The sequence below is a fragment of the Carex rostrata genome, chromosome 13, assembly GCF_964058835.1.
Source record: "Carex rostrata chromosome 13, lpCarRost1.2, whole genome shotgun sequence".
Classification (NCBI taxonomy): Eukaryota; Viridiplantae; Streptophyta; class Magnoliopsida; order Poales; family Cyperaceae; genus Carex; species Carex rostrata.
This window is the reverse complement of record NC_135930.1, coordinates 6,779,128-6,791,164: the sequence shown is the minus strand read 5'-3', so window position 1 is coordinate 6,791,164 and position 12,037 is coordinate 6,779,128. Positions and strand designations below refer to the sequence as shown.

The 12,037-nt window shown below is 32.4% G+C and overlaps 1 protein-coding gene across 1 annotated transcript; it reads left to right on the top strand.

Moving 5' to 3' along the window:
* Positions 1–87: 87 nt before the first annotated feature.
* Positions 88–5,168, top strand: PRMT10 (protein arginine methyltransferase 10). The gene is made up of 8 exons (XM_078313851.1): positions 88–394; positions 883–1,075; positions 1,786–1,891; positions 2,402–2,591; positions 3,615–3,800; positions 3,975–4,058; positions 4,623–4,815; positions 4,910–5,168. The coding sequence occupies exons 1-7, from the start codon at positions 194–196 to the stop codon at positions 4,797–4,799; spliced, it is 1,137 nt and encodes a 378-aa protein (XP_078169977.1). The 5' UTR covers positions 88–193; the 3' UTR covers positions 4,800–4,815; positions 4,910–5,168.
* The last annotated feature ends 6,869 nt before the right edge of the window (positions 5,169–12,037 follow it).

Genomic DNA, 12,037 nt, shown 5'->3' with positions numbered 1-12,037 from the left:
TTCCGTCCGATCCGAAATAAACGGATCAGATTAAAAGCTACGCACAGCCTCCGCACGGAACGACTCCGCAGAGATACTATTCCCACCTCCAAAGCCCTAATTGATTAGTCACAAAAGCCGTCACTGGACTCCCGCCTTTATTCCCATTCCTTCGTCATTTCCTTCTCTACTTCCTCTTTTCCTCAATAGCGCGATGGGAACCAGGGAGAACGGGTGCGCCGGGTCCACGCAGCTTTCCGCCGCCGCACCGCAGGTTGACAAGGGAGTCGATTTCGCTAACTACTTCTGTACCTATGGATATCTGTACCACCAAAAGGAGATGCTCTCCGACCGGGTGCGCATGGACGCGTACTTCCACGCTGTCTCTCGCAACAAGCACCATTTCCGGGACAAGGTGTGTGCTTGTATTTTTTTAATATATTTTGTTCTTTTGGTATTTGAATTTGTTCAGTGCTTGTTTGCTGCTGAGCTCAAGAGTTATGCTGTGCCGAAAAGGGTTTACGAAATAATAAGTGTATGCTGAGCCTAAAGGAGCTAGTTTTTCTTGTTTGGTTTCTTCAAACATTTGATTCTTTGTAGTATTGCATTACTACATGGATGGACTTGCTCATAATGTCAGCGCATATGCTTTATTTTTATATTGTTGTGAAGTTTCAATATTGAGACTTTTATTTTTTTTCTTTAGTAAAAAAATGATTTTTAACCTTAACAGCTGGTCTAGTTCAGTCAACTATGATGTAACAAGCGAGATTTTTAATTCCCATGAGTTGCTGAGCTTCCATTAACAACTTATCTACTTCAAATTATAAGCTCTCACCTAACAAGAAAACAAATATGCAGTCTTTACTGAAATCTTACTTATTACTTTTGATTGTTAAACAGGCTGTGCTAGATGTCGGGACAGGGAGTGGTATCCTCGCAATTTGGTGCGCACAAGCAGGGGCAAGAAAGGTGTATGCTGTCGAGGCCACAAAAATGGCAGATCATGCGAGAGAGCTTGTCAAAGGAAATGGGGTTGAAGATATTGTGGAGGTTATTGAGGGGTCAATGGAAGATGTCGTACTGCCTGAGAAAGGTTAGTTAAACAAATGCTTGCGTAGTATTTGCATACATAGTTACTACTAGTAGATGACCTAATTGTTGGTGTACTCATTTAGTTCTTGTTATTTTTGCGGGTTGATTGGGTCAAATGGAGAATTGTTGAGAAATTGATCAAATTAAGATTTTAATCTTATGGAGGTAATTATGGGCTTAATTTCTGAACTGACAGTTCAGTGCCTGAAAAAGTTACTTTGAGGTTCATTTCCTTTTATAATATTAGTTTAGCAGACCTTATATGGAGGGTTTTGCACCAGTTTATAACAGTGTGAAAACTTCAACATATTTGTTTCCTATTGCTGCTGCATTGCCTTTGATTTGCAATATTGGGGTAAGTATATGTTAAATGGGTTTACTTGAGGCATGATTGCAGAACTTCGACTTTATTGAGCAAGATAGATTGAAACTTAACATTAATTGTTTGAAGGTTAGTTGGGCTCTGTTGCATAATTAAGGGTAACTGCGGGACATTACAGAAAGATTAGATTAATCCAGACAAGATGATATTAATATGTGGTCTAGTTCATATCCAATTGCCAATATTCACTCATAGTGTCTATTTTCTTGTAAATAAATACTTATTTTATCCTGGAAAGGGATTCTATTCACAACTTGGTCCTGATCTTTTTCAAGTGCTCAGTGATAGTTTCTTTCAGTTCTGATTCTGAATTTTGTATGATGTGGCAGTTGATGTTATAATATCAGAATGGATGGGCTATTTCCTTCTAAGGGAATCCATGTTTGATTCTGTTATATGTGCCAGAGATCGCTGGCTCAAACCTGATGGAGTCATGTATGGATCTCTCTCCCTCTCTTGGTCTCTTTCACACACAAGCAAAAAGCAAACAAACAAACAATACTTATTTATTAATTATTCTTTTGTATAGAATTTCATTTTCAAGCATACTAAAAAAGGCTGATGTTTCCAAAAAGCCATGGTTGTCAAAAAAAAGTTCATGGTTAAATTTGCAAGTACATTTTTAGAGGAAAAGTTCCAATGTAGAATTATGCAAGGTGACTGGTACAGGAACCAATCATGTACTAGAAATATGGTACAATTTTGTAGATATCTCAAAATAATGAAAAATTGTTTTGCGCAAAAGTTATTCTTATTTAACTATAAAGAAAATAAAAATGACTAAAATAATGAAAATAAAACAAAGCACTCAGCACGTTGAATTGCTGTCATAGTTTAAGAAGGATATGTGCTGGGTTAAACGGATATGTCCTATATCAGATAAAAGAGGATGATAGTCTCGCTAGTATTTTCTTTTATTGTAATTTCTTTCTTTGAAATGTGTAGGTATCCTAGTCATGCCAGGATGTGGCTAGCTCCAATTCGATCAGGTCTGACGGATCAAAAAATGGACGAAGTCAATTGTTCCATGAATGATTGGCGTAGTTTCACTGCAGAAACTGAGTCATATTATGGTGTTAACATGAGTGTTCTGACAAAAGCGTACCGAGAAGAAAATGAGAAATACTTTCTTAAGGTACTGATATTTTGTTGGTTGTTATACCGAGAAGAAACTGCTTATATGTATATCTATAGGTTATAATGACAACAAAATTGTCTGACAACTGCACAACAGAATCGACGGTTATCAAAATAAAATATTAAAATTGTAGATATTTTTTCTATGATATAAGCGGGAGAGATCAAATTTGGTATAATTTGAATAACCATCTATCAAGCGATTAGAAAAATTAACGGGTTAAGTTTTATGTGCATTTGGTTGGTGGACAAAAGATTTGCTTGTTGCACCAAAATTTATGCATGGCCTATCCAACCCTACAAAAAGTATCTACAATTATAGTTACTTGATCATGTAACATTGAGTCAATTGTTGCGCTTGTCAAATAAATTTGGTTGTCAATATATCCCTTTCTGTATAGGTATAGGATATGTAACTTTAGTGTTCTTATACTAAACAGGAAAGTCCTCGCTTGCGTAATTAAACCTCGATATATCATGCTATTGGCTAACCACATGTGCTCTTTGAACGTTTGTAAAAGGTGTACCATATAGAAATACCCTCATTTCACCCTGAAATTTAAGGAGAAAAACAATTACAAAGAAATTTATTGAGAGTTTTTTTGAAGATGAAGGGATAATTCTGTAATAGAGGACATATAATAGGTTTTTAGAAGCATACACTCAATAAGTTGATGTTTTGTGGGTGTCTTTATGATAATATTCCTTTTATGATACATGTAATATTTTACATGTTGCATTGTTCTCTCGAAAAGAAATAATATAAAAGAACCTTGGCATTATTGACATGTCTAGTAAGATGTTGACTGGTGATTTTTAAAATATTTCATCCCCTTAACTAATTCTGGTTTGGCAACAACAGTGCAGACTTTGAAACCCGACTTAACATTCAAATTTGCACAACTAAATAAAAACACCTTAATTAAAAGCTGAGTGTATTGCATAGTACATGTCTCAGAGTCTCTATGATATTATAATTGAATAACATATTCATTATTGTGCCCTTCTTTTTGTTTTTCAGACATCACTATGGTGCAATCTTGATCCACACCAAATAATTGGTACACCTGCTGTCATAAAAGAAATGGATTGTCTCCAAGCCACTGTTGATGAAATCCGTACAATCACAGCACAAGTCGTACATCCTATAAATATAGACAGATCAAGGATTTCTGCATATGCTGGATGGTTTGATGTTCAATTTAAGGTACCTTTTCTTATTGTTGTATTTATTATTTTTGTTTGCTTATTATATATTCATGTACTCAGAAGCATCTTTGTTTGATATGTTTTTGCATGTATGACCTTGTTTTTGCAATATAAAAATAAAGCCACAATATATGAACTCATTGAAATGTGTATTTGTTGAATATTACCATAGGGAAGTGAACAAAACCCTGCAAAGGATGAGGTGGAGTTGAATACAGCTCCTGATAAAGATGGAGGGACCCACTGGGGCCAGCAGGTACTTTTCTAGGCTTGAAAGTATTTGCTGTACTGAGTTTCTTTTACTTATTTGTTGCACCTTGAGTTTAAAGTCCCATATAAGAAAGTGTGCTTCCACAATTTTGCAGGGATTCAGCCATTTGGTTCATTAATGGAGATACTTGTTACATTACACATGCACCAACCTCGATACCCACCATTTTCATTGCCAATAATATCAAAGCTTAACACCATGCTTAATTTACGGAAAAATGATCTAAACTACAGTGACCTTTCCAGATCAACTAAATTTATTGATAGGCAGATCATGTAAATATATATCCAAAATTTAAGTTTTCTTTGCTTATTTTAAATCCAGTTTGTTCTCGGGAGGAAAGTATAGGATATGTAAAGGCAAAATGTCCATATTTAATTGGACTTCTATTGTTGCACCAATTTGTTAGCTTGGACTAGTTGTAAATATCCCCGGGTTATCTGGTCTTAGTTGCAAGCATTAGATATGTTGAATGTCATTTGCAAACAAAATAAAAAGTAAAACCCCTTGTATTGATATATATTTTTTTTTTGCCTTGAACCTGAGCAGGTATTCTTGGTGAATCCGCCAATTAGGGTTAATGAAGGGGATAAGGTAAATGTATCTTTCAAAATGAGCCGTGCAAAACAGTACCATCGGCTGATGGACATTGAGATAATCTCAGAACTTGAGCTTTCTTCTGGCAAGCGGTTCCCACCTGTCACTACTAAGGTTGCTATCGAGTAGTTCTCCTCTACTTAAGGTACTCTTTATTTTTAATAATTCTATCATTCAATATATCATTGTAGTAGCATGTGTTGTTTAGTCACTCTTTTTTTGTCAATTTTTGTTAACAGGATTTGTTTTGGATTAAAACTAGATCAACACCGCCTTGAAGTTTTGTTTAGAATTTATTTTGAGTAGGGATTTAGATCGATGTTCAATTTTACAAGCTGTATATTTCCGTGCTATTTTATTTGTTATATGCTGTTTGAAATTTGGTTACAGAGATTTTTAAGTGGATCTGGATCATTCTGGTATATTAACAAATGATAATTATGTAGCGACTACGGATTTAAGAGCAATAGACAAGTTTTAACACCTTTGGCTACGAAATTTAAGAGCAATAGACAAGATTTAAGAGCAGTAAGTGGTATCCTTCTTCATAATGTTTTTTAGATTGAGTCCTGCTTTATTTTTTTTTTCATTTTTTATTATTTTTGTGCAGATATCGAAGTAATAAACAGTTGAACATAACAGTTACAACAAGAAAATAAAATAATCTGCATAGCATGTAAAAATACTCGTAACTGGGAAAATCTTTAAGCATCTTGTTTTGAAGTTTTCTCTTTTTCATGCCTTGGGCAATTTTATTTCAGTGTGCAATTGCGTGTTTTTTTTATAGAGCTTGAAAATTGAAATATATCTCAAGGACTAATTTAAGTGTGAGTTCTCCTCCCTAGTCTAAATTAAGGTTGGTAATGTCGAAACATCCAGGTGCCTAGCACTTTATTTGTTCCTGCTATTTCGGTTGATGTCATGATTTTGACGTGAGCTAAATTGTAATATATCTCAAGGACTAAATTGTAAAATTTCCCAAGTCTAGTCAAACCAGGCGATGAGCATTTTATTTGTTTCTGCTATTTCGTCTGATGTCATGATTTTGACGTCAGCTAAGTCCAAATCAGGGGTGCTAAGGTTTTGCATTTCTAATTCTCGCCGACCTTTTCCCTGTACCTTTTATGTATACCCCTTCAAAACTTGTGTATTTACTCTTCCATTAATCCACAATCCACGAAGCTTAAGAACACTGACATTTACCAAACAAAATGCGAAAACCATCAAATTTGTCCAAAATATTAATTCTATGAGTTAAAACTATGAAAATCACAATTAGTTTATTAAGTAAATCAACATTTAGGCAAAATATTCTTGACTGATTTACACTATGGAATGGACTTTGCCCTTTCCAGATTGAACAGATTAAATTGTGTTTGTGTCCATAATATTATGTTCTTGTAGAGAGGTTATGGACAGTTGTTCAACAAGACCTGTCATGAATTATAATGTTTGAAAATGGACGGCTAGTTTTAGTTGGAACTATCAAATGAATTTTGCATACTAGGTATAAGTGTGAGCAGAGTTTGGCTAGTATAACATCAGTGTCATTTCAACCTAGATAATACCAACTCTAAAACATATTAAATCGACTTTAAACGGTGAATCCAAACTGTTCAAACCGATCTACTTCATTAGTTGTACGTTTACATGCAAAATTTATAACTTTTTAAATTTATTTAGTACTAAGTCAAGCGGTCAAATGTGTGAGTTTTTAAGTTAATTTTAACACATTAATTTTTTAATATTTTTACCGCTTGATTTGATACTAAAATAACTCGAAAATATAAAAAATTTGTATGTAAACGCATCACTCATAATGTAAATCAATTTGAAGGGTTTGGATTAGTCGTTCAAATTCAATTTGATAGGTTTTATTGTTAGTGTTATATAGACTGAAATGACACTGATGTTATGCTAGCTAAACTCGTGTGAGCATGACCATAGATATCATTCGAGAAAAGAAAAATGGGAGAAAGAGAGCGGTAGTAGGGAAATGGTCTATTATTACTTACTCCAAGATAAAATAATAATTTCATCAAAATATTAAGTTATAATAGACTAGTAAACTGATTAATAATTTGTTACTTTTTAATTTAAAAGAATAGGTATGTAATCCCCTTTTCTAATCTTCAAAGAGAGAATGTGGAATATTGAATTTTGCAAGGATATACAAGAAATTCTATCTATATTTTATTTACATCTAACGTGCGCGTACACACTTCCATGGATAAAAGACAAGTTCTAGTAGCACACCTTCCTCTGCTCCTCTAGGCCAATGCTTCTGAACGCAAAACATCTTCAAGGGTTTGTACAATGTACATGGAATCGGATCAAAATCTGCTTTAAATCGGTAAAAATATTGAAAAATTAATATATTAAAATTAATTTAAAAATTCATACATTTGATTGCTTGACTTGATATCAAATAAATTCAAAAAGTTATAAATTTTACATATAAATGCACAACTAATGAATTAGATCGGTTTGAACGGCTTGAATTCACCATTTAAAGTCGATTTGATAGATTTTAGAGTTGATGTTATATAGACTGAAATGACAGTAATATTATACTAGCCATACTTAGTATATGATATGAGCAAATGATATTAAAGATTTGAACCAGTGAATTGGCAGTATTCAGAATTATTATTATTATTATTATTATTATTATTATTATTATTATTATTATTATTATTATTATTATTATTATTATTATTATTATTATTATTATTATTATTATAGGTGGGAAGTAGTGGTTTGCAACTCGGGCGGGTACGGGTACCCCGGGTATACCTGTCTCGGGTACGGGTACGTCTCGGGTACGGGTATACTCGGGTACGGGTATGGCGGGTATAATTTTCAAAACCCATACCCTACCCGTCCTATACCCTTACCCATGTACCCTTGACGGGTAAGGCGGGTACGGGTACGGGTAGGGCGGGTACGGGTATTTTTTTTTATTTTATTTTTTTGCTGTTTTTTTTTTGGTTTTTTTCTGGTTTTTTCTGGTTTTTCCTGATCTTTTCTGGTTTTTTTCTGATTTTTTTGGGGGGAAAAATCAAATTTTTTGAATTTTGAACTGTGATGAACAGTACTCGGGTATACGGGTATGGGTACTCGGGTAGTCGGGTACGGGTTAACTCCGGTAGGGTAAACTCGGGTATTGGTCTAAAATAACGGGTCCGGTCCGGTTTTTGTCCGTACCCGACCCATACCCGGGCTCGGGCACGGGTACCCTAGCTGGCGGGTACAGGCGGGTACGGGCGGGTATACCCTTAACGGGTTTTATTCAACCTCTAGTGGGAAGTAGGCACTTTGACCGACAACAGGTTGACTAGGTTCACGTGAGCAGGCCAGCAGGGTTTTCAACAGGTTTACGCCCTGTTCGGTGGCTCGATTATCATGGGTTTATTTTTGGAAAAAGCAGATCAGTCGAAACTTTTCTTATTACATGTTCAGTAGCCAGATTTTATTTCTCATTTCAAATTTCAAATAGATTTATTTCCTTCGTCTCTTTCAGTTTTTATGGGAAAATTACAATTTAGTGGGAGCTCTGTCTTCTTTTCTTTTCTTTTTCTTTCACATTTGCCGGTCAAATTAGTTACTTTTGAATATTTGATAATACTATTTTTTTGTAATTTAAATTTGTTTATTGACAAAAATTCAAAAATGGTTTCGAAAAAAATTCTTAGAAATTTTAAAATGAAGAACTGATGTGAAAAAAAAAATTGATGTTAAAACAATAAATTTTTGTACAAAAATAATGTTAGTAAAAAGATGTCGCGCATGTATTCGTGCTACTTTTTGTGTAGTGATCAAGACAATTTTGGTGTAGTGTAGTGTCTTTTTTGCTACAAATTGGTCACGATCCGTGAATAAATACATAATGAGACACGTGAGTTACAACACTTATCCAACACACGTACTGTGTTGTTCCGTCTCAAAGTCATGTTGTTTTTCTCACTTATACAAAACTTATCCGGCGTGTTGTTTTTCTCACTCTACCATTACTCATGCAGGTAATATTAAATTATATATAATATTTTTGTTTATACATATAACTATATAATTTTTTGTTATTATGATTATTTTAATTTATAAAACATTTTGTATAATTTTTATTAAGTAATTTATAATAAAATTAATTTATTAAACATTTTATTTTGTTTCTTAATTAGAATTTACAAAAAATGAATTATACAACATTTCATATTGTTATAATTGAATAATAATCTATATCCTTTGTGGGGTTAATTTCTTATGTACCCTTCAAGAGTTGTTGAATTTCTTATCTACCTCTCTACTCTTAGTTATATCTCACATATTTCTCACCTCTTATTTTTCTTTGCTATTCACCCTTTGAATTAATAATTTACAATTAAATACTATTTAATTTATTTATTTTTCATTATACTCTTATTCTTTCTCTTTGATTTAAATTTTGCAAAGAACATCATTGTTGTGTATCCTCATAACTCTTCATTTCATCTAAAATTTCACTATTGAGTTGAAATTTTAACTTGTTTATTTTATTTTTTTTGGGGAAAAGACCCGACACCATAATTTCACTACTTTATGTTTCCATTTCCATTTCAACGTAAAGTGTTGACCCAAACCAATTTATTATTGATCCGAACCAATCTTCGAGCCTTTAATCACTCATAATAATTTAACAATATTACTAATTATTGACCCGAACCATTTTATTTTTGACCCAACATGATAGCTTCGTAGGTTGAATTCAGATCTCTCAACTTCTCTGAGCCGTTTCTAATTGAATTCAATCGGATCAAGAATAACTTGAGATGTTAATTTGTTCACTCGATCGACCTAATAGTTTAGTGGATCGGATTCAGGTACAATATTTCTATGGCCTATTAAAATTAGATTTGAGTTGTCATGATTACTTAAACTCAATTTTTTTTAAGATTTTTGAAATGAAGAGTCATGGGAATTGTGTCCTTTGCAAAATTTAAATCAAAGGAAAGAATAAGGGTATAATGGAAAATAAATAAATTAAATAGTATTTAATTGTGGGCTATTAATTCAAAGGATAAATAGAAAAAAAAATAAGAGTTGAGAGATATGTGAGATATAACTAAGAGTAGAGGGGTAAATAAGAAATTCAACTACTCTTGAAGAGTACATAAGAAATTAACTCTAATTTGAGATTTTTAAACTAGTTGGGATAAACAAATATAATTTTATTTTTTTATATTAAATACGTGCTTTATAAATTAATTTATTTGTTACATTTTTAGATTAAATTATATTAACTATTAATTTATTTGAATAATTACCCGTTATTGTTTCTTTATTTAAGGGTTAAGAGTGAAATATAGGTAAGATCAAAATCTAACGGATAAGAATAAAAAATGAGTAAGACTAATTTTATACCAGTATAGATATGAAAATGCATCCATCCAACTTTTACTGTAAACACCCTCTGTGACTTTTAAGTAAGAAGTAAAATAAATAAATACCAAAGTACCAAACTTTTAACAAATATATCATATCAGACTAGATAGGTGTGCATGCGGAGAATTCGTATCCTCTGCATTAACTCAAAAGGAAATTTTTTGAGTTAATGAATTTTGATCATTGAATCTGTTTTAAGATTCATGCAGATTAGATCTGTATCAATATTAAAGGGCTCTCATATCATAAATGAATTGGCTCCATTTTAAATCATTAAGATTCATTAACTCAAAAGATTCCATTTTGAGTTAATGCAGAGGAGAGGATAAGCATTCGCATGCGGATGAATGAAACGGGAATCATCTTAAATTATATAAAATAAATAAATAAATAACACGAGGCAATTCTTTGCATGTGGATGACAAGCGAACCATCTTAATTTAGATTGCTTTAAAGATGTTGTCACTTGTTGACAAAATTGTCTCATATGCATTATGCTAATGCGCTTGAGTTTATGACCAAAATAGATATCTCCAAAAGATATTCTTTTCTTCAAGTACTTTACAAGAACTGATATTACTCAACAGAATTTTACCTCGCAACTGTAAGTCTGTAACCCACTGTTTTTTTTTTCATGCATATCAAAATGTATTTTTTTTTTCAGTTGAAAATGACTTACTTTTAATAAAAATTTAAATTTATTCCAATTTAAAACATCACTGTAGCTGTTACATATTTATGCTAATCGCTAGCATCTGCTTTTAATTTTTTGACTCATTTTTCAGACTTCTAAAAATACCTGCGGGTTTACCTTAAAAAGAGCACAATAAATAAGAACGAAAACATCACTGTAGCTGTTATTAAGTTGTTACAACTTACAAGTTTCATGTGTTGGATTGATTTGAATTCAACAAAAAAAAGTTGGAAGGTTATTGGTCAGTGACGTTTCAAAGCCACTTGAAACAGAAAAAAAACAAAAATAATAGTTGTCTCGGTCCTCGGATAGAGAAGCAAAGATATGGAATAAAAAGTGACATTTAGAGAGGTGCGGACGTGCGGTGCGAAGAAAAAAAAAGGAAGCCTAACGTGGGGGGCTGAGAGAGAGGAATCCGTATTTTACCGAGTACAATTAGGTCTCAGGCAGTCACAGCCGAGCGATTGAAATTCGGTGCTTATTTAGATGTAAGAAGTCATTTTAAAATTCGTGCCAAGTTAAAATTGACGGCTCGGATCTAACTTTTTTCAGTCAGGTATTGCACAGTGGACGAGAATTGGAGAGGAGAGGACAGTGACATTTAAAAAGGGTGGAAAGATAAAAGAAAGCCTAATGTCAACATTGTCAAGGGAGAAAAATAGATTGGAAGATAGTGACATTTTAGAGAGGTTTGCTAACAGAAAAGGAAGTGAAATTTAGAGAGGTTTGCTATCAGAAAAGGGTAGGCATACCGACGCTACACACGTTTATATTAACACAACAATTTTATAAAAATTTAATGTATGGACAATTTTAACCCTCATTAAATGTTTCTCTAACTACCATTTTTTTCATAATGTAATTAATATAGTGATCATTAAATTATTTGGTTTCCATAATTACTAGATTTTTTTTTTTTATATTTTGCATTCATGTAATATCAAAAGCTGCATAAATTTGTTGATCTTTCCTTTTTTCTCATGACTCATGGTACGTATTTAACTTTTTCTGTAAATTTATTTTTTATGTATTAAGATACACTTGCTTTAATATATGATATATTCCAACTCAAATATTTTTTTAATTTTTTATATTTTCTTCTTCTTTAATTTGATACTTATAATCTATTAGTCTATTTTAATTAAAATTGTTAGCAATTTTTTTTATTGAAGTTTGTAATTAATTTATATTTGTTAATTGAATAGATCTATCAATCCCCTAACTTATCATAAGAAAACCTTTAAAATTAAGT

Bases quoted from the DNA above. Each gene is read 5' to 3' on its own strand.
- PRMT10 (XM_078313851.1), top strand. From the start codon at position 194: ATGGGAACCAGGGAGAACGGGTGCGCCGGGTCCACGCAGCTTTCCGCC. The intron at 1,892-2,401 runs GTATGGATCTCT...TGAAATGTGTAG, and splicing joins CTCAAACCTGATGGAGTCAT to GTATCCTAGTCATGCCAGGA. The intron at 4,059-4,622 runs GTACTTTTCTAG...GAACCTGAGCAG, and splicing joins GGACCCACTGGGGCCAGCAG to GTATTCTTGGTGAATCCGCC.